Raw genomic sequence first — 19893 nt, 5'->3', positions numbered from 1 at the left:
AGACTATCAGCTGCATAATGCAGGTTGGCCACGAAAACAAACGTGGATTACCGTCCTTCAAATAATAATAATAATAAATCAGGCACCATCCTGTTAATCTTGTATCAATTATTCTAATCTATTCTGTGCTTATACAGTGGCACAGTAAAGTATACTACGTAACTGTCATTCAAATACTTATTTTATGTTTTGGTTTAAACTTTTAAAACGTTTGAGACGTTTGAGTACTGTTTTCACTATTTTTAGTTTTGTTAAATGATTTATTTATATCAATAATAATTAAGTAAAAACTAAATACTTTGAACAATTTAGTGTTGTCAATAAAATTGTCAATATCAATATTGAATGATTGAACAAGCAAACAGCGGGAAAACTAATTTTCAGATTTCTATGATTGCTTAAAGACAATTTGATAACAATTTACTTGTTTTACTTTGATTTCGTAGTATATTTAATATTATTTATTATTCAAGTACACCTAATAATATTCACAATTTTAAATTCGCCGAATCAGTATTTTATACTTTGTAAAATTAAGTAGTCACTATTCAGTACTTAGTAAGTATTAGCAACTAGTAACTATAATTCAGACTTTAGTAGTTATAATATATCAATAGTATTATATTATTGGTAAAGGTTTGAAATTATAAGTAGAAATCTAAGTTTTTAAATAAAAAGTGGTAAACATTAATCAAATAACAAATTATATCTTAAACCAATTAGTATTCATATTATTTTTAATATTTAGGTAATACTGTTCTGTGGTAATAGTCGACAAGTGTAAACTACAACTTTGAGAAAAATGTCGGACTCTAACGTTTCTAACTCAAATTATGAAGTTGAGGTGAGTTCACATGCATAATTTATAAAAAAAAAATATCAGTTAAGCAAAACAGTCTAGGTACTTTAGTGGTATTTTATTTAGGTACCCGTTTTGTTTATTACAAATCTAATAATATTATGAATTTAATTACCTATAGAATTATTTTGTTTTTATTGCATATAAACTATTTATTAGAAAACTTCATGTACAAAACTTGAAATAGTTAAATTATTATTAGATTCAGTTTTGTCCTACTTTTTTTATATTTTGTATAATATTGTAATATTTTTATACATTTTATTGTAATGATAAATAGATTAATAAAATATAGTCCTAGATAAGTTTAACTTATTGGAATGTTAAAAAATGTTAAGTTACAAAGAAAAAAATAATTGTCAATTGTCATGAGTATATGAAGCATGAATTACCTAGTAGTTAAATGTCAAAACTTAATAGTAAAAATAATTTGTTTTTATATAGAATTCAACTAATAACGTTCTTGAATCACAAATTGAATGTCTGGACAATACAGCAGTAATAACTGACAACTATACTCTTTATGATGTCCTACAAAAATTTAAAGATCAAGTAAGGGTTATGGCTGCAAGAGTGAGTCAATTAGATCAATGTATAAACCTTGTTAAAAATCCAGCTGATCCATCAACACACCAAGAGATACTTAAAACTAAAAAAAACATCATTAATGGAATTACCCACTTATTAAAAGAGACAAAACCTTTAAGTAACTATAAAAACATTTGTATATTTGTACCATAATTTAATTAATGATTGTGTAATATTTTTTAAAGATTACCCTAATTTTCAATCTTTAAGTTCAGTTAAACTTTTAAAAACATATGAAAAGGTATCTTCAGAATGTAAATTACTTCTGAATAATATTAAACAAGATAATGCAAATATTATTAAACGTACTGATCGGTAATTTAAATATTTTATACATAATATATTAATATTATTTATGTACGGTGCTTAAATTAATATTTTTCAAATAAAATATGTTGTATATAGGTTCAACAATTTATCAATATTTATGAAAGATTTTCAACAAGAAATAGACAAAATTGAAGCTCAAAATACTATAAGTACAGAAATGGAAATAGAAGTTGCTCGAGAATTTAAAGAATGCAAATCTGATATGGTACAATAGTTTTATTATTACCATTGGCATAATATCTCAAATTTTATAATTAATAACAATAACAGACAAAGATATATTTAGATTATTATTCTATTCATCATTGATAATGTTCAGAATGATTCCATATTATTTTGTGTCCGTCTTGCAAATGTAAAATATTGCAAAAACTATTTTGCGCAAAAAAGAACTGAGAAGACTACAGTAATAACCCAGGAACAAAATTTTCACCTCTTCAAAAGAAGAATTTTGGCTATGAAATATAGTTTTTATTTTTTTATCATCACTTATACAAAAAAAAGTAATTTTTGTTTCAAAACCATTATTTTTGTGCTTCTCAAACTTGAAAAACTTTTTTTGTAATTCGTTATCAAAAAAATTAAAACAATATTTAACAGTCAAAGTTTTCCTTTATATGTGATGACAATTTTGTATCTTTGTTATGAGCTATGACTGTAGCCTTCTTGGATAAAATAGTGTTTTCTATGTTTTACATTTTATAAGGAGACAACTAATGCTATTGTATCATCTTCTTACTCAATAATTCTACAGTGATTTTCTGTCTTTATTCAATACACATGGAATTTAAGAATATTCATGTGTTTTTATTCCAATGTACCAACTTCTTGGGCAAAGTGATAACAATTTTAAAAACAGATTTGAAATTTTTTAAAAATTTAATGACTATTCTGTACATTGGAATAAAAACATGTTTAAATTCCTATTCCACGCGTGTTAGATAAAAAAACAATATTCGTCTCCAATCATTTTTATGAAATATAAAATATCACTATTTAATTTCAATCTTAAAATGGGTTTTTCAAGAGGAACTTAGGAATATCCAAAATATACAATTTTTAACAGTTTTCAAATTTTTAGCTCTTTTATTTAGCATACATATATTATAACATGTATTGTTTTAAATAGAAATACATATTTGAATGAATTTTGACCTCGACTCTAAAACTATAATCGACAAATTACCAGTAAAATATGGGTTTAAAATACATAGCCATATTGAAATTTGGGTAATCATTAAACTATTGCTGAAAAATTCAATTATTTAGTCATTTAAATTAAAACTTTAACTTGTAATTCAATGAATTCTGCTATTACAGTCATACTTAAAAAGCAAAACTGATTTAAAAAATAAACACTGTATGATTAACAATCTTATGACTAACTGATCATATTTATTTATTTTTTAGTATACATTGTTATCACAAGTAGATCCGTCATCTACATTGAAAGAGGTTTTGAGTGTAAGTTTATGAAATATAATTGATGATAAATTTTTACAATAATAATTAAAATGTCATCATGTATAAATATTTGTTAAACATCTAATATACTTAATGCATTAATATGTTTAAAGTTACTCGTGGAGTGTAATGATGAAGATGAAGAAGATTGCTGGGTAGACCTTACAAATATGCCTCATTTAGTCTTGCAATGTCATAATCTGAAAAAACAAGGATTTGTTTTACAAAATGAACAAAATAAATTTCTTTTTAAATTAAACATTTAAATAATAATTTTTGTTGAGTTAACTACAGTAATTTTTTTATTAGTTAACATGTTGAAAAGTAAAATATCTTATTATTTTTATCCAAAACAAAATATTATTTTATTTATTAATATGTATTATTACAATTGTAGATACAATTTTTTTTATTATCTTATTTTAGTATTTTACCATTCATTCATCCGTCTGTCAATACAAACTTGTAGTTAAAGACAAGTTACTATTTTTATTTTTTTATTTTTTTAAAAGAAAAATTAACAATGAAATAAATTAACAATTTATTAACACGTGTAATGAAAACCCTGATTATATTAATTTATTTGTTACTATTACTTGTTTTTTCTTGTAAATAAAATATTTATTGTGTGTAATAACATGTATTTTTATTGTTAATCTTTATTATTTGTTAAATCATACATTTAATTTTACACCGTATTGTCCGTATTCTTGTATACTTATGTTAATAATAAATATAATATATTGTATTATTTAAATTACAAACGCCTTTAAATATAAACTCATAAAATAAATAAAAACCATAATATTATTATTATTATTATTATTATTATTATTATTATTACTATCTATATAATATTAAACAAATAGTTCATTTAATTCTATGAATATTATAAATAATATTCCATGAACAATTTTACTGTACTTCATATGAATAAATGATCTTCAGTAAACAAGTTTTATACAATATCAAACAGTATATTTTTTTGTTATTCATGAAAATTATTTTGTAGTTTAAAATTTGTCAATTGTTTAATGTTTATAAGTATCTAAAGTACAATTTTCTCGTAATTCATTAAGTGCTGGAAATTTAAAAAAAGAAAATAAGTGTAATTCCAGAAATATTTTTTACAACATAAAATAATGATTTCATATCAAATAATTTTCTTACTATTTAATAATTCAAAAGTGAATAACTATAGATAGACCTACTTAAAATTATTATTAAATATTTATACTATAAGTATTTTTTTATACGTGGTATTGTAATTTGTTATCAAATTATTTTTTCACATTCGATTAAACTATAGTCTATAAATGTATGCAAATTATCAATAAATATATAATTTGTAAATAAATATAAAATGTTTTTGAACACCAAACAGCAACTTTTATTGAAATATATACATGTAATAAAATTTAAAATACAGTGGTTTGAAAAAATTTGTTGAGAAAATGTACCATGTTCGCACAAGCCCGTAGCCACGGGGTGGCAAGCGGGGGCGTTACCCCCCCCCCCTAAACCCAGTCGTTGCCCCCTCTAAAAATAGTAAAAATATAAGAAACACATTATTTTTATATATAATGCCCCCCCAAAAAAGTTTACTTTGCCCCACCTGAAAATTTGGTCTGGCTACGGCCCTGTGTTTACGAGAAAAGAATTCGGCTATATGTGGTTTGGTTTTCACTTTTTTAACTGAACTCGGCACACTACTGTTAATGCTAGTTGTTGAGATTTGTAGTTTATAGTTTCCACTTATCACTCATGTATACCGTCTCTAATTAGTATCACTACCTATATGTCTATATGACACCTTATATTCATAGGCATAGTTTTTTTTTGGGGGGGGGACTTAGCCCACCTAGTTTGAAGAATAGTCTCCCAAAAACTCGTTAATGTCTGCCCCCAACAAATTTGACCACCCTACGCCTATACTTATATTATACGTCTATATAAAACACAAGATATGAGAACTGACAAGTAGATATTTGAAATTTGTGTCCACTTGTTTGTTGCGCAGACTACGGACAAAATATGTACGTGTCTTTTATTCATCAATTATTTAATCGAATCATTGATCTCTAATGTTCATGAATTTAATAAACAAGCCTATAGGCTATAATGAAAACAATAATAATCCAATATCCGTAATTTGGGTTTTTAAATTTCTTATTAATTATTATTTTTTTTTGTTTACAATAGCGTAATAAACATAAAAAATTCACAGCTGGAATAATTGAAAAAAATCAAAAATCAATTGGTTTATTTGGAATCAGAATGACGTGAAACGAATTTATGTATAAAAATTAGATTTCTATCTCACATGTAAAAAAAAGAAGCATAGGCTTTAAGATCCAAGCCCAAGTTATAAGGTACAAACTACAAAGTGGATTTCCAATTGGCATTGGTTTGATATATATTTATTTTATTCAAACTTTTTCATCAACGGCAATTATTAAGATAGGATGTTTCGTCCCCGACAGTTGTTGACCATAGGACGTTTGGTCCTTGGCATACTTTGGTAATCTAAATACATTCATTTTTAATGAACAATTTAATATTTAAATGACCGCTTTATTGTCCATTTACTCCACTGCCCAGTGCCCAAATGCATACCGAATTATACAACATGACTAACTTAATAACTGCTTAATAAAATCTAGGTACCTTTTAATCTTAGTGGCGGATGAATCATTTTGAATTTCTGGCATATTTTAAGAAGCACCCTTACAGCCCTACATGAAAAGTATATTAGGAAAAAAATGTTCAGTAGGTATAATAATTTTTTTGATGAGTGATGACAATAAGCTACATTAGAAAAAAATGCTTTTGAATTAAATTTTACTTATATACTCATTTTGTTATTAGGTACCTATAACCTATATTATTATTTACTTTTTAAGATTTCTAAATAAATTTTTACTGTGTGACTTAAGACTTAAAATATCCACAGAACTATTGAATATGTTATTGTTATTTAAATATGTATATTGTTGGTATGTTTTATTATTATTAGGATTAGGATTCAAATAAGTATAATATATTTAACGTGACAATACATTAAATAAATAATGAAAATATCAATAATTAGAGCATAAACGTTGAATGTATTTCTGTTATGCGATATCGTCATATCGACAATTTCAAAACATACAATTTAGTGTTGTAATTTGAAACTTCTTGTATGAAGTATGCACCGATTCCTTCAGTGGATGTAGAGTTTGTTTTCTACATTAAATATTTAATTGTTAAATATTCTGCCAGACAATAGAGTAAGTTTCACTAATGAAATTCAAAGAAAATACACGATAGTTAATTCTTTTTTTAATTTAAATTAATTTTTCAATTTTTTTTAATAATAAATATACTTTTTTTTTGCTTTTTTAAAACAAACCTGTGCTGTTTTAGTTGTTTGTTATGCTTTAAAATCCGAGCCTTACTGCCCCTAATAATCAAAATAACTATAATATATTGTATAAAATTATAATAGCAATTATTATTTATTAATATGTTAAAATGATGCCATTTTGCCAACACTGTAATTATTATCATTTAATGATAATAATATGGTTATTATTTTTGGTGTTTACTATTTATTGTTTAGATAACAAAGTTTAAATAATTTTTCATAAAAGCCGGTGTTACTATAATAGTTAGGTCTGTTTACAATTTTAAATTTATGTTTTACCTATTAATTATTCAAAATTGTCACAATATTTTAACCATGATTTCAATTATTATTTTAAAAATTTAAATTAATAAGTCATCAACCAAAAATATATTTGACAAATAGTTTTAATTTGAATTACATTAAATTATTAATGCTTACCTCACTATTTATTTGATATGGCAGAAGAAGTAATTATACTAAAGGATCTCAAACTAGTTCCAGATAAATATTACAGTTACACACAAAGTTTACGAAATTCAAAAACACCAATAGTCATTGATAATGGTTACCTATATTAACTTTATAAATATAATTAGTTAATTAGAATTTATTTGTTTGTAATAAACACCAATTTATTTTATCAGGTTCGTTTACTTGTAAAGCTGGTTGGGCAACATCTAGTGCTCCAAATCTCATATTTAAAAATATTTTAGCTCGCCCAAGGAAAGAACGTGGAAAAAAAGTAATAAGGTTAATACTTATGTTGGTAAAAAGTTATTAATCTATTTGAAATGTGTCTTTAGGATGGTGAAACATTAATTGGAAATGATATAGCAAACATAGAAGCCGTCAGATTCCAATTAAAATCACAATTTGATCGTAATGTAATTACACAATTCAATGTCCAAGAACAGATTTTTGATTACACTTTTTCACATTTGGGCATTGATACTAATGGTAGCATAAACCACCCAATAATAATAACAGAACCAGTTGCAAATCCTAATTATTCCCGGCTATGTAAATATTTTAATTGTTTGACAATGTGTTTGTATTGTACATTTTAATATTGTTTTTCAGTAATGTCGGAACTTTTGTTTGAATGCTATCATGTTCCGGGCATTTGTTATGGAATAGATGGCCTATTTAGTTACCACTATAATGGTTTTAAAGAAAAAACAGGACTAATTGTGAATTGTGGGCATCATACAACTCATATTATACCTGTAATCAAAGGTACTCCTGACTTAATAAATAGTCGTCGAATTGATGTTGGCGGATATCATATTACCTATTACTTACACAAACTTCTACAACTTAAATATCCGGCACATTATAATGCTATAACACCAAGCCGAGCTGAGGTATTTTACAACAATGTATATTATAATAATAAAATACCATCACTTTAGTTTAGGTTGACTATTATAAAAATAATATTTAAGGAGTTGCTTTATGAACATGGTTTTTTGGCTGTTCATTATACTGATGTATTAAAACAATGGTCAGATGCAGAGTATTATGATCGTAATGTAAAAAGAATACAACTTCCTTACTCCATGGCTGTTATTTTAACACCAGATCAACAACGAGACAAAAGAAGAGAAATGGCTAAAAAACTAGTAGAGATGAATGCCAGAAAAAGAGATGAAAAAGTAATAATAGCTAGTTTATGTTACTCATATTAGTCATGTTTATAAGCATACAGTTAAAATAAAATAAATTTTTTTTTAATTTTGTGTAGTTAGCGGAAGACGAAGAACAAGTTCATCAATTATTAATGATCCGAGAGATGATTGAAGATGGAGAACCTATTGAAGAAGTTAGAGTAAATATTCAAATAATTAATTTTTTTTTTTTTGGAAGTCACGTTTAGAGTTTTGATATCAAAATAGTCATTTTTGTTATTGTTATTAAATCTGTATTGCAAGCACAGTGATGGTAGGTTGCACAGTGTTAACGTGGGAGCATAACATACTAGTTTGAGGCCATTAGCTTAAAAATGCCATCTATAATTGGATGGTGTTTTGAGAAAGAACATACATCATTTTTTGAAATTTTCATTTTATATATTAATCAAGCAGGAATTTTTTTCTCACAAACACCATTTAATTATTCTACAACTTTATACTTTATAGTGAATATAGAAACAAAATCAAATAAAGAGTTTAAGAGAAATATTTAAACGAAAAAAATATCTTAAATTATTATGAAGTTTTAATTTGTGGGATAGGTACTATATAAGTTTTAATGTGAGCAGTCCAAGTTGGTTATTAGTTATTACCAAGATGAATGCTTAAATGTACAGTTGAGTTTTGATGGGGATTATTTTATTATTATAGTAGAACTTTTAAAGATTTAATCTGAAAAAGTGACTAAATTAGTGGGGTTAAAATGGAATATGTCAACACTCAGTAGTATTAAGATTATAGTATAATCCTTTAATATTTGAGTGATAAAATTACCTTGAAGAGCACTAGCTTTTATGAGAAAAGTAACAGATAATTTATGCTCGTAACATATTTAATAAGTACTCTAAGAATGGAAAAAATTCATAAGTAAATGCAATGATCCAATGGTTTTATGACGTCTGGATGACAATCCACCCATGTTTATCAACCACAACTGTTAAGCTAGAGCTTCCTAGAAATGTTACTCTATTTCCGTCATTTGTTATAGTTTCTCAATACATTGCTATTTTAATATTAACATATTTGAGTGGGAATGGTGTTCGATCATTTGCCGATTCATGATGTGTGATTCCCTCCTGTACTTTTAGTCATTTTTAGACTTTTGACTCATATTTGATTTGATTAATAATACTAATATCTATCTCTAATTGAGTATTTATATACTGCAGTATCTACATGTATTATATTGTATGAGATATTAGAGTATATAGTACAAGTTTAATCTTTTATGTTTTCAGGAAGTATTAAAATCTCATGGATTAAAAAATGAAAAAGATTTAAAAAAATTAATTACTGATCTTCAAACCAGAATTGACAGAGCAAAATCAAAAATTGCAGCTGCTTCTCATAATGCTTCCCATGTTGAAGAACATGTAATGGAGGAGCCTAAATTAAGACTTTTTAAAAATAAAATTCAATTACCTAAAGAGGAGTCTATTTCAAAAGCTTGGCTTAAAGATATATATAAAAAAAGGCAAGATATAATTGATAAAAAAGCTGTTAGAAAACAGCGTAGACAAGATATGGCTAAAAGAGGAACTGCTGCATCTTTAGAACGAATGCGGTTAATTAGCCAGTTAGCAAGGAAAGATAAAAGAGATGATGATTTTGGTAGCAGAGATGAAGACTGGGATGTTTACAAAGTTATAAATAAAGTATGTTTAGTTTTTTCTGTTAAGAATATTTTTCTTTTTTATGCTAATTTTTAGTTTGTACTAACCATTAAGTATACAGTATACTATTTTGGTTTATTTTTGGCTGTTAAAAATTGTTTCATCAAGTTATTATTGGATTGGTTTCTTTTTAGATATGATTTAACAAAAGGTAATATTTAAGTATTTTAGTAGGTATTTTAAAATTTATCCATTTTGTTCTGAAATATTTTCTTGGTGTTAAACATATGAATTTAAAGTTAAGTAAAAATTTTAAAATTAAATGTTAACATTAATGTCTATTGGTCAAAAAAAAAAAAATTGTATGTTTTTTTGCAAAAGGAGAGACTAAAGGCTTTTCCATAATTTATTGGATTATTTTTAAAATGAAGGTTGATAATATATTTTTTCTAATGATTGGAACTTGGGACATAATCTTATAATTTATTAATTTTTAAATAAACCTATAAGCATAAAAATACAATGTTGATAACATGCTAAATTATTAATAACTAATTTGATTATTTGATTTTATTATGGTAATGTTTAGTTTATTTTCTTTTTATGTAAAATAAATACACAATAATATTTAAATGATTTTTTAAAATAAGTATATGAGCAGATAGTGTATGGTTAGTATAAGTTGGCTAATAAAAAGAAGCCATCCAGCAGTGACACTTTTTACTTGTTTTTTTATGTTTATAATTAATAAAAGAAATTTTAAATGTAAATTTTAGGAAGGTGGTGATACTGACAGTGAAGAGGAACAAGATAAAATCTCAGAGCTTGAAGATATTTTACGATTCTATGATCCAACATTTGTTAGCTCTAACACCAATGAAGAACAAAATCCCAAAGAAGCTCATCAGTTACATTTTGGAATAGAACGTATGAGATGTACAGAAGTTCTTTTCCAGCCATCAATAATTGGTTGTGGTCAAGGTGGAATTAGTGATACCATAGAATTCATTTTGAAAAAATATCCTGTCCAAACAGCTAATGATCTAGCAGAAAATGTGTTCTTAACTGGTGGTCCAACAAAATTGCCTGATTTTAAAGAAAGAGTTTTTAGAGAACTCCGAGAAATGAGACCATTAGAGACTAGTATTAATGTAAAATTATCTGACTCCCCTATTCTAGATGCTTGGTTTGGTGCTAAGGAATTTGCCAATAAACCAAATTTTAATGAATATTTGTTAACACCTGAAATGTATGCTGAAATGGGTGGTGATTATTTTATTGAAAACTCTTGTTCCAATATGTATTGTCCACTTCCTGAAGCTGTTCAAGAACCCGAAGGCTTAAGCGAATTACATACAGAAATGTAATTATTTTCAAAATATTAAAATATATTTGTGATATGTGTTTATAATGTATTTCTTCTCAACTATAGTTAATAAATTATTAAAATTAACCATTTTAAGAATGACTAACTAATCATGACCTGTTTATTAGTTATTAATGTAAAATAAGTAACTAAGATCATTTTGTATTTATAACACTTCAATTGAGTGTATTATTTATTATTTTATAATTTAGTGTAGACTGAATTAATATAAATATATAGTAGTAAGTTTAAAAATAATATGCATATTATGGTTTAATTTTGTTAAGTATTTAATGTATTGCAAATTAAATACATTACTTTATTTAAGACAAGAATAGATAATTCAGCTAAGTATAGTAATACAAACAATATTGTATAGGTATAAAACATAAATTAATTATAACACATTGTTTCTAGAATTGATACACAAAACCCAAATACCCAATTAAAATAAGACATATTCAGTGGTTGATCCAGCATGGCTGGGGGCTTCTGTCTCCTCCCCCCCAGACCACTTCAACAGCCTTCTTCATTTCTTCTCCACAGTCTTCAACGCATATTTTAATGTAACAATAAAATATAGTGTAAACAATTCACAATATCTATTTTAGGAATCAATGGGAATTTTATTGGAATAGAAACAGAAAAAATTACTATTTTTTTTGTGTTCGAGTTTCGAATAGAAACACGGTAATAGTGATAGCATACCTTATACCTATTATTTTTGTGACCACGTTACCGTATTATTACGTTTTCCCGTTACTACCTAATCCAAGCATAATACAATTAATAACCATTTTTTTTTTCATAATTTTAGAATAATGTGAACTAAAATGTTATAATATATATGGCTTAGAAGTAATTTTCTAGGAGCCTCCCACCCCACAAAAGTTTGCTACTGCCTACTTTCAAAAGTTTCTGTAATCAGACAATCTTAAGGCTGTCATTTTCTATTATTTCCAATTATTAAATTTATCAAATTTTTATTTACGTAAAGGTATAGCATATTATGATATAAATTCGCATAAGCCTATTTTAAATTTAAATGCCAGAGGTTTTACCGTTTAAAAGTGTACCGTCTTAATAAAATCAATCTCATATATGTAATGTGTTAACTATGACTCAAACGCAGAACAGAGTAAATAGGTATGTATTAACCAAAACAATTTTTTTTATTTTTTATTATTAATTTTTATATTAGAATGAAACGACTTATTATAAAACTTCAAGCCTAAAGATAAGAATATTTTCTGTGATCATACAGGTTTTCGCGATATTTAAGTTACCTAGTTTATATACATTATGTGTACCTATCATGTAGGTATTCCTTATAACATTATGACTATGTTGTGAAGCTTACAACATACTTAATGTACCCCAGCCCGTCCCCGTGGGTTTAGATTGTACCTATATTGCTCAAAAAGGAAAAAATAGTTTACGAGTAAGAATGTAATTAGTAATTACTGACATTTTAAAAAGCTCATAAAGACATAACTCTTGAAAATTGAAATATCGTAAATACCAACATAAATACACAGTTGATGTTTTCCTACTTATTTTTAATATTTATTATAAGTCTATTCATTTAAATATCTGTAAAACTAATAACATAAATATGAACACTGATTTGCTGATGTTTCTGAGACATGCAAGCGTAACGTACCTATATTTTTTTTTTTTTTAAACCGTACGTAATGGTGTCTAGATGATCAGTTGAGAAATGATCTGATTGAAAACCTTCAGTCTGGCAATCAGTTGCGTACTAGCGTCCCAGTAAACATATTTACGAATAGGTAGGCGAAAAAAATAACCACAAAAAAAAAACCCAAAAATAAACGCACCATGATAATAAAAGTCCATGCGAGTGTAATATAATTTTTCTATTTAATATTTTGTTGATTATAGAAACTGTAATGTATAATAATAATAATAATTCATATAGTACGTAACAATATAAATAACAGATATTAATCATAACAATAATAATAATAGTTGTGATGAATCCCGAAAAAAGCAATACGCTTTGCAACATTTATTGCGACATAATTTTTCACAGTCTTTATTTGATTTAATAAGCTCCATGGTACGTAAAAAAAAAATACAAATTTTTAACTTCAGATTTACTGTTATGTAGACGTATAGACTATAGGTACTACCTTAACAAATGTACACTTATAGAGTACTACATAGTTTTAAATAATGGAATTCCCATTTGAATGGATAAATTACAGTTCACTAAATTCAAAATGGTTATTATCCAACAAAATAAATAAAAAAAAATGTCAAGATTATCAATAGCTGGATAATAAAAATGCAATTTATTGACAGGTATATTATGTATTCATTTCCACGGTGTCTAAACCATTACATAAGATTAAACTCAAACAACGAAAAAAAACAAATACGAATACAAGTGAAATGTAAAGCTTATACCTTTTATTTTTTAAAAGCAAAATAACCAGAACTCAATAAAAATAAGAATATAGAAGACTGATGTAAGAGTACAATATATCAATAATATCTATAATGTTGTGTAGTAGGTATATTAAATAATATAATACAATTATATACATCCATTTTTTCCATTATAGATACAATTATTTATCGTTAAATTAAAATAAATACCTACAAATAAGTGGCGATAACTTCATAAAGGATACTAATAACTACAGTTTTTGGCATTTTAAATAAAATATCTGCAAAAAAATAATAGGTTGGCTATCATTTGAAAATAAAGAAGTTAGGATATATTTTAGAGTTTTATTTTTTAAGAATCATACATTAAATATTTCTTATACTTTAAATGTATTCAGTGTTATTCATAGTCATTATCAAAAACTAAGGTTTAACCTAAGTTTATAAAAACTTGGTTTAATTCTTAGATCTTGGTTAAATTCGGGTTTATTAATGTATTATTCATAGTCAACATAGTCAATGGGCTAGGACAAGTTTTTAAAAACTGTGGATTATCTTAGTTTTATTATAAATAGCTATTATAGCCCCCTAAATTTCCATATTATTATTACCAATTGTTGCCAATCTAAAAACAAAAAAAAAGGTATTATTAATTATTATTAATACAATTAATTTAGATTCTGAACGAAAAGATGAATGCATTGATTTTACAGTAATGTAAGTTTTTTTTTTAATATTTGTGTACAGCATAATTTGTCGAAATAATGCTTCAATTTCAAACTTCTGAGGTGGTTTCCAATGGCAAAGTGAATATATTTGGTCCATTGTAGAGGGTCATAAATAAGAATTTTCAAACAGTTTTCAAAAAAATCGTTGTAACTTAAAAACTGGTCACTGTAATCACTTGAAACGTTGACCAAATTTTTATAAATTATAAGTATTATCTATATACAGTTAAATTTTCAAAATATTTTGTCCTTTTTTTGAGCTATTTAAAGACAACTGAAAATTTTGATTTTTCTGTTTTTTTTTTCTGTAGTGAAAAAAATGTGTGCTCAAAAAACTATTTCAAAATACTTAAAAATGTAATACAAGGTTTTTATAAGTTGTTCTTATTATAGTAAAAAAAAATCAAAAATCGTTAGTAATTTGTTTTAAACCTAAGCGTTTAAAGTTAAAATATTGATAAAAATTCGTCAAAATCATGAATATTTACAAATTATTTTGTAGGTATAATTTATAAAAATATTTGTATAATTAGCTAAGAATTGGAAATTTAATACTACATTTTTCATAAGTTTGGCTTACAATAATTATAAAAGAACTTAAATTTTTGAATATTCAGGTCATTATAAAAAACCACCTTTTTCACCATCCACTAAAAAATATATCCTAGGCTGACAAATTATCTCCGTTCAGAATCGTTTTTCGTATACTATGATACCTATTATTGGATTCTAATTTAATACATCCATATTATAGTAGATTACCCGTAATATTTTAGACCTACTATACAGCAGAGCGTTTCTATCTTAACCACTTTTTTAAAGATGCTAGTGCTCTATAAATCAATCACACATCGACTAATTTTGTATTAACTAACACCGTATAAATCTCCATGTCGTGCTAAATTTTAAATTATAATAATATATAGGTACTTCAATTTGTTTTAATTTCATAAATGAACTATTACTATAATCAATGATTACTTGTCTACTATCTAAATAATAAAGTGCAATATAAATTGTAAACTCGCCGAAACTGGTTTTCCACGATTGTTAACTGCTCGAGGAAAAAAGTCACAAATTTTGTGTACGATATGTAAACATTCTGTTTTTGGAAATCGATATTTTGTGCGAAATTCATTATTGGTAAATTCGTTATATGGATTTTCATGAATTTTTTATATTTTTCGTTGTTTAAAATGCAAATTTCTTCAATTCCTTACATGTCTAACTTTTTATACATTAACAATATCCATTTTTCTTAAGTATAAAAATATTAAGCGTGCAAGTTTTTAAAACAAAAATTAATTAAATTAAATGATATTATGATAATAAGGTAATAGTGATTTTTATAATGACCCAGATTTAAACCTAGGTAGTGTTTGCCTAGTTTTTAACTCACAGATTTATCGTTAAACTCAGTCTATGGTCTTAGTAAAGTTTATCGTCTATGAATAGGTACCAAAAAAAATAAACTATCGTTAAACTACTAGTGGAACCAATGTTAAAACAGATTCAATTTGACTATGAATAACACTGTAACAATTGACTATTTTGACTATGAATAATATATTATTAAACCCGAGTTTAACCAAGGTCTAAGAATTAAACCAAGTTTATATAAACTTAGGTTAAACCTTAGTTTTTGATAATGACTATGAATAACACTGATTGAGTTTCAAAGAATTTTGATCATAAGTAAACACAAATATAATAAGTTTATATAATAAATAATTTGTTCAGCCTCTAAACACTTATTGGACTTTCTAAGGACTTATATATTATAAAAATTAAAAATCAGTAATATTTTTTTTTTAAATCATATTGGGCTTATGTAAAACAATTTTTAGACTGTAGGTAATATTATTAATACCTATACTATTTATTAATATAAGTAGATACCTATTATTTATTAATGTTAATTTAGAACAAGGATTAAGCCATCAATAAACGATCAAATATTTATTTCATATATGCCCTTTATACCTTATACAGCCATCTATATTACATTGTTATCTGTACTGAAGTATTCAAATATTATATCTAAATAATATCACATATAAATTTTATATGTTGCATTTTAAAGTCTAATATTTGTAGTATTGTGTAATAATTTACGGTAAGATTATGTTAAATTAGGCATAATTATGTAATTATTATGTAAGTATTTTTTTTAATCAAAAAATTGATAATAATTAATATTCATGATAACATTATTTTTGGAGAACTCTGAGAGATGATCAAATAAGTTGAGAAAAGTAGATCGCGTTAGAACACACAAAGTATACCTATCTATATGTATTTTGGCAATCCAAATTTATTTTTCATATGAAAACTTTTTTCTTAGTGATTTGAATATAAAATGTTTGATAGTGCTGATGTCCTTAATCAAAATAGTTGGAATATCTGTTTAGACAAATGCCCAGGAACTTAGACTGAGATCATTTTTGGAAACCGTAAACCACATCTGAGAGCGACAGGCTAGGACTGGCTTAAGAATTGTGATTGATGAGATAGAATGGTCAATTTCTTAACAAGTAGATATGTCGGAGGTGCACAGACCCGTTTTTCATTCCACTTTTATGGCAGTCCTTAGAAGGGATAGACGAGATGGGTTCCGGTCGGCTTGAATGACTCAATCAATCGATGTCAAATTGAGAAATCCAGAACAGCACTGGGTGGCATAAAATTAATTATATATTATTAACTGTGAAATAATAAGTTGGTGTTTATCCTACTAATTCTCATTTCGCATCGTGGCTAAGCCAAATTTAAAAAAATGCAAGTCCTCACTGAGGATATCTTTATTGAGAACTATTTGTTTAAATTGCTTAAATAAACGATGCTGCATGAGAGAGAGAGAGAGAGAGAGAGAAAGAATTAAAGCTTACCCAGTTCCTTTTCACGCAGTGGCTTAAAATCTGAAAAAAAAGTACTTAGGAATAGTTAGTATTCATTATTACGTACCAACCTAGACATTTGTTTCCAATTATAAAATGTTAATAAAATAATATTAATAATTATAAGTTTAAAAATGGTTTCCGTGGCTATGATGTACCTTACACAGTAAATGTTAAGTGCACCTCGTCGTTATTGAGTTGGTAACTCATTAATAGATATGTTGAATTTAAATTAAGTTCATATCAAAAACGATTCTGTTAGCCTTATAATTAATTTAAAAATTTTGAAAATGTCAGTTTCTGTTATAAAAAATATTATATATATATAATATATAACAATTATTATTTCAAACTCCCATGCATAATTTTAAAATGCCTACAACAAAATAACTAAAATCTTTATTTTTTGTTTAGATAACTAATTTTGTCAAAATTGAAATTTCAAATACCCATTAAAAAGGTAAGGAATATTTATGAGAACTTTTGTAATACATTTTCTAACCTACACAAACTTCAATTTTTCAACTTTAAAGTAGTTCACAAATGTTTACAATTTTGAAAAATTTCGGTGAAATTATAACTTCAAAAATTCATAAATAAATATAGATATACACTCAATTTATTCTTCTAAAATGATATTGAAATTCTAAGTATTTTTACATCTACTCTATATTAATAAGTATGCTTAAAAATTCCAAAATTAGAATTTGAATAAATTCATAGTTAAGGAAAAGTTGTGGATTTGCAATGAACGCATGTTTAGTAAGTCACCTCTCAATAATTAGTATTTAGTATTCCATTTAACCAGGTGACGCCTCTTACATAAGTACCTGCTCCAAAGAAATAATCCAACACGGTGAACGAAGCCCTCGTGACATAATGTAAGATATTTGTCACAAAATATCTTAAACTTATATAATTACTATTATTACAAATTGCAATATTATATAATGACTTTAATTTGTATGAAATGTTTATTACCAATGTTTAGTGGAATTAGCTTACGTCAGGGGCGTCATTTCAGTTTTTTTCGATTGTAGGTACAAGGTTTCAAAACGGTTATTTTGAAATTTCACTAGATCATATAAAATACCATATACCTTTATTATTTATGCACATTTAATATTTTATATAGGTCAATAAAAATGTTACAGTTTAAATGTTTTAAATAATATTTACCGTTTTAATAATATGATTACAACGTGGCGATCATTGTATTTTAAATTTATCAGTTTTTACCGTTAAAATGGATCAATTATTAATAACAGTTGTGCGTCCTAAAAACAACAGTAACAAGAATATATTATATCGTTTAGATCATGAACTTGGATTTAATATTATTAAACACGTGGTTCAGTATGATTAGCAATGATTGTAGATTAATACACAAATATAATTATCTCTTATATAGTTATACAATTTTAGATATACAATTATTGCTTACCTATTTAATTAATTGATAGCATGCTAATTAATTATATAAAATATAATGGTGCATATTAATTCAGCAAGCCAAATAGCATTATTTTAAAAGTAAAGGGTGCTACCAGAGACTAAGTCCCATCAATCCCCAAATGACGCCACACGGCCCACACGCTCACGTTGCATAAGGTTATGAGAGTACAAAATTGCTCCCCTGAGTGTATTAAATAATAAATAAAAGAACAAGTAACTTAGAGATAGAAAAGTGGTAACTGGTAATCACTCTACAGTACATTAGGTGTCGATTGGATCACTGTTATGAATGTGTTAAATTTTAATTCAATAATATATCATTGCATATGAAAAACGATTCTGAGTGGAACCTATATTAAATGTAATTTATTTTACTTTAAGTATCACTGAAGATATTGATACAATTTTATACTTAGAAAAATTTAAAATGTCAAATAAATAGCTCAAAAAAGCTAGAATATTTAATATATAATTGGTGACATTTTCAAATATTTACAGCGATTCGTTTTTAAGTTATAACATTATAAAATTCGATTTTGTCAAAATCTTTTCCCGACGCTTTTGAAAACTGAAATTTCTTACTTTTGACTTCTATAATGCACCAAGGATACTTTATTTGCTACTAGAAACCTCCTCTGAAGTTTAAAATCGAATCATTATTGCGATAAGTTATCGTGTACATCACAAACACAAAAAACAAAAACACACATCATTGTAGAATCTATACATTTATCACTCCGTTCAGAATCTAAAATATATAACAATATTTTAATCAACACGTGCAAATGTGATACATAGTAACATTATAATAATTATCTAAATCAAAACAAAACTAAGAGGAATAGATAAAATTCGCCATTGTCCACGTGCGGCACTATGTATGTGACTAATTAAATTATTGTTTAGTTTAACGGAACGAATAAGTGGTAAAATAATTGCATTATTTGGAGGGCATTCGATACATGATTAACACGGGTGAGTGGCGTGCGAACGACAATTTAATACCACGATGGCTGGACAATCTCGAATTACGCCTGGAGTAAAAGATGAACTGTAGCAGTGCCTGTTAACACTTGTTTTATTAGATAATATAGAT

At 25.9% G+C, this 19893-nt stretch overlaps 2 protein-coding genes across 3 annotated transcripts; both read left to right on the top strand.

The window, feature by feature from the left end:
• Positions 1 to 97: 97 nt before the first annotated feature.
• On the top strand, positions 98 to 4018 carry LOC114123439 (uncharacterized). 2 transcript variants are annotated; one of them, XM_027986412.2, is made up of 7 exons: positions 98 to 558; positions 749 to 844; positions 1304 to 1565; positions 1633 to 1762; positions 1853 to 1982; positions 3188 to 3241; positions 3355 to 4018. In XM_027986412.2, the coding sequence occupies exons 2-7, from the start codon at positions 803 to 805 to the stop codon at positions 3505 to 3507; spliced, it is 771 nt and encodes a 256-aa protein (XP_027842213.1). In that variant the 5' UTR covers positions 98 to 558; positions 749 to 802; the 3' UTR covers positions 3508 to 4018. The 2 variants fall into 2 exon arrangements, with proteins under 2 accessions (XP_027842213.1, XP_050060965.1); XM_050205008.1 differs by having other exon boundaries at positions 98 to 561; positions 753 to 844.
• Positions 4019 to 6852: 2834 nt separating this feature from the next.
• LOC114123472 (actin-related protein 5) lies at positions 6853 to 11398 on the top strand. The gene is made up of 8 exons (XM_027986464.2): positions 6853 to 7196; positions 7277 to 7374; positions 7436 to 7652; positions 7713 to 7996; positions 8078 to 8287; positions 8377 to 8460; positions 9562 to 9978; positions 10713 to 11398. Exons 1-8 carry the CDS (start codon positions 7088 to 7090, stop codon positions 11301 to 11303), a joined length of 2010 nt encoding a protein of 669 aa, XP_027842265.1. The 5' UTR covers positions 6853 to 7087; the 3' UTR covers positions 11304 to 11398.
• The last annotated feature ends 8495 nt before the right edge of the window (positions 11399 to 19893 follow it).

Source organism: Aphis gossypii, chromosome 3 (assembly GCF_020184175.1).
Source record: "Aphis gossypii isolate Hap1 chromosome 3, ASM2018417v2, whole genome shotgun sequence".
In the NCBI taxonomy this organism is placed as follows: domain Eukaryota; kingdom Metazoa; phylum Arthropoda; class Insecta; order Hemiptera; family Aphididae; genus Aphis; species Aphis gossypii.
This window is presented reverse-complemented; position numbering and strand designations above follow the sequence as displayed.